The 3,817-nt window shown below is 40.9% G+C and overlaps 1 protein-coding gene and 1 long non-coding RNA gene across 5 annotated transcripts in view; both read left to right on the top strand.

Moving 5' to 3' along the window:
- LOC127928762 (uncharacterized) overlaps positions 1-3,817 on the top strand; it is an 89,837-nt gene that overhangs the window by 21,714 nt on the left and 64,306 nt on the right. The gene's annotated exons all lie outside the window — the stretch shown is intronic.
- The window catches only part of LOC118381080 (elongator complex protein 4), a 45,342-nt gene that overhangs the window by 582 nt on the left and 40,943 nt on the right, over positions 1-3,817 (top strand). For both annotated transcript variants that reach the window (XM_052516115.1, XM_052516114.1), the window contains exon 2: positions 450-485. In XM_052516115.1, coding sequence (XP_052372075.1) covers positions 450-485 — 36 coding nt within the window. The remainder of the gene's footprint in view (positions 1-449; positions 486-3,817) is intronic.

Genomic DNA, 3,817 nt, shown 5'->3' with positions numbered 1-3,817 from the left:
TCAGCTGGCTCTGGAGTATTCGTCAGTCATGGTACTGGGCACTCGTAACTTGTTTGCAGGTTTTTGTTCCAGTCCAACACTTATTCAACAATGAGCTTGATTAGCTAGAGCTGGATCAAAAGCCTGCTCTCCTGTGGGACCACAGAGCAAGCAGTATTTTTTTATTTTTAAGGCCTACATATGAAACAGTTAACAGGCCCATGTAAGGACAAAATGTAAAATATGCTAATATTAGTTCTCTATATTTGACAAAACATATTTTAACAATCAGTCCTCCAAAAAACATTCTATGGATGAAATGTTGTGAAAATCCACCCAAATCATGGTCCCCCCTGCTTTCTTGAGGAATCACCTTGCATGTCAGGTCTATGCTACACGTGGTTATCTGTAAATTATATGGTGTTGTCAAAAATCGACCTATTTGTAATATTTTTTAATTCTTGAAATAGGTGGTGGTTTAGCAGTTGGAACCCTTCTACTCATAGGTAAGTCTAATTCTACATTTTCCATTGTACATTTAGACCATTTATGAATAGAGGTACTACTGTACCTTGTCCAAGATGTACTAGCTTAGGTAACCTACTCCTTTTAATATCCAAGAACCTTATGTTCAGACATATACTGACAGCCAAAACAGACAAATACTCTATCTAAACGGGAATCGATTCTCAATTGCGATACGGTTCTATAAGGCATTCTAGGACGTCCCTCCTCCGTTACACACTGGTGATTGGAGATGCTAGATTGCTCATTTGAACAGGTGTTTGCCTCTCTCTTCCGTAAACAAGCCGTAACATGAACATTTTAATCGTGTTAAAAAGGTGTATAGTAATTTAATATTTCTCAATTATATTAAAGTAAAGTTCCAAAAGTTTCCAAAACATTGTAAAGTTCCAAGAGTCCAAGCTAAGAGTATTAATGTGTAGACAGAGCGTCGGGGCTGTTATACACATTGGCCGCCCCGTCGTCAATGTTTCGAATGAGAACCCAGGGATTATTGCAGTCACTATCTCCACCTGAAAGTACCCGAGACTGGTGTAAGGCAATGCTATGGCATTAGATTGTCCTTATCACTTAGATGACCTTTCACCTGTGCTTCTCACTTGCTTTAGTGGGTTTAGCAGAGGGCACTGCTTGTTTTTGACCAACAAGCAGAAAGCTGTTTTGCCTGACACCTGCCATCCAAGTCCCTTAAAACAATACACCCTTGTAGATAAGTTGTTGATAACCGGTAGATAAGTTGTGTTCCTTCCGATCACCCAGAAAGCGAATGATCTGGCCCTCATTGGTTGAGGTGTGTGTAACCTAGCCTGGCAGTCAGATGTGTTTGTTCTTAGCCACACCCCCCCATCATGTTTGGCATGACAAACAGTAGTGTAATGGAGGGTAAATACATTTTACCCCCCTTTTGCAGAGGAAAAAAAACAAAATTTTAGAGCAATATAGGGTGGTGTATATAATATTACTGGTCTTGGGCTCCCTAGGTGAATATAATATTACTGGTCTCGGGCTCCCTAGGTGTATATAATATTACTGGTCTCGGGCTCCCTAGGTGAATATAATATCACTGGTCTCGGGCTCCCTAGGTGTATATAATATTACTGGTCTCGGGCTCCCTAGGTGAATATAATATTACTGGTCTCGGGCTCCCTAGGTGTATATAATATTACTGGTCTCGGGCTCCCTAGGTGAATATAATATTACTGGTCTCGGGCTCCCTAGGTGTATATAATATTACTGGTCTCGGGCTCCCTAGGTGAATATAATATTACTGGTCTCGGGCTCCCTAGGTGTATATAATAGGTGAATTAATATGGTCTCGGGCTCCCTAGGTGAATATAATATTACTGGTCTCGGGCTCCCTAGGTGAATATAATATCACTGGTCTCGGGCTCCCCCTAGGTGAATATAATATTACTGGTCTCGGGCTCCCTAGGTGAATATAATATAGGTGTATATAATACTGGTCTCGGGCTCCCTAGGTGAATATAATATTACTGGTCTCGGGCTCCCTAGGTGTATATAATATTACTGGTCTCGGGCTCCCTAGGTGAATATAATATCACTGGTCTCGGTCCCTAGGTGAATATAATATTACTGGTCTCCTCCTAGGTGAATATAATATCACTGGTCTCGGGCTCCCTAGGTGAATATAATATTACTGGTCTCGGGCTTCCTAGGTCCTGGTCTCGGGCTCCCTAGGTGAATATAATATCACTGGTCTCGGGCTCCTAGGTGAATATAATATCACTGGTCTCGGGCTCCTAGGTGTATATAATATCCCTAGGTGTATATAATATTACTGGTCTCGGGCTCCCTAGGTGAATATAATATCACTGGTCTCGGGCTCCCTAGGTGAATATAATATCACTGGTCTCAGGCTCCCTAGGTGTATACAGTTGAAGTCAGAAGTTTACATACACCTTAGCCAAATACATTTAAACTCAGTTTTTCCCCAATTCCTGACATTTAATCCAAGTACAAATGTAATGTCTTAGGTGAGTTAGGATCACCACTTTATTTTAGGAATGTGAAATGTCAGAATAATAGTAGAGTGATTTATTTAAGCTTTTATTTATTTCATCACATTCCCAGTGGGTCAGAAGTTTACATATACTCAATTAGTATTTGGTAGCATTGTCTTTAAATTTAACTTGGGTCAAACATTTCAGGTAGCCTTCCACAAGCTTCCCACAATAAGTTGGTTGAATTTTGGCCCATTCCTCCTGGCAGAGCTGGTGTAACTGAGTCAGGTTTGTAGGCTTCCTTGCTCGCACACAATTTTTCAGTTCTGCCCACAAATGTTCTATAGGATTGAGGTCAGGGTTTTGTGATGGCCACTCCAATACCTTGACTTGGTTGTCCTTAAGCCATTTTGCCACAACTTTGGAAGTTTGCTTGGAGTCATTGTCCATTTGGAAGACCCATTTGTGACCATACTTTAACTTCCTGACTGATGTCTTGAGATGTTTCTTCAATATATCCACATAATTTCCCTCCCTCATGATGCCATCTATTTTGTGAAGTACACCAGTCCCTCCTGCAGCAAAGCACCCCGACAACATGATGCTGCCACCCCCGTGCTTCACGGTTCGGATGGTATTCTTCTGCTTGCCTCCCCCTTTTCCCTCCAAACATAACTATGGTCATTATGGCCAAACGGTTATATTTACCAATTACCCTATCAGAAGCTTCTAAAGCCATGACATCATTTTCTGGAATTTTCCAAGCTGTTTAAGGCACAGTCAACTTCGTGTATGTAAACTTCTGACCCACTCACATTTTGGTACAGTGAATTATAAGTGAAATAATCTGTCTGTAAACAATTGTTGGAAAAATTGCTTGTGTCATGCACAAAGTAGATGTCCTAACCGACTTGCCAAAAATTTTGTTTGTTAACAAGAAATTTGTGGAGTGGTTGAAAAACTAGTTTTAATGACTCCAACCTAAGTGTATGTAAACTTCTGACTTCAACTGTATAATATTACTTATATGAGGCTTCCATAAGCTTTGGTATGAAATAATAACAATCATGGAGATGGACTAATGAGCAGCTGGTTCCAGTCCCAGGTAAACAAACTGCCACTCTGCCGTAGAGCAAGCCACTGACCCTGACTTCATCTGGCTGTACCCCAGCTGCATTCATGGAAGCTGTGTTCAATTCAAAGCCATGTTGGTTGATTGGGATAAGAGAGTTTTCTGCTGTATGTGTTATTATTATCAACCATTTCAGGCTGTACAGTATTTTTGCTTGCTGGTGAGGTCAAGTAGCCTGGCTGGTATCTCTTGTTGTATTTGTTGAACTGCTTTGCTTTAT

The sequence above is a fragment of the Oncorhynchus keta genome, unplaced genomic scaffold (genome assembly GCF_023373465.1).
Source record: "Oncorhynchus keta strain PuntledgeMale-10-30-2019 unplaced genomic scaffold, Oket_V2 Un_scaffold_3710_pilon_pilon, whole genome shotgun sequence".
NCBI lineage: Eukaryota > Metazoa > Chordata > Actinopteri > Salmoniformes > Salmonidae > Oncorhynchus > Oncorhynchus keta.
This window is presented reverse-complemented; position numbering and strand designations above follow the sequence as displayed.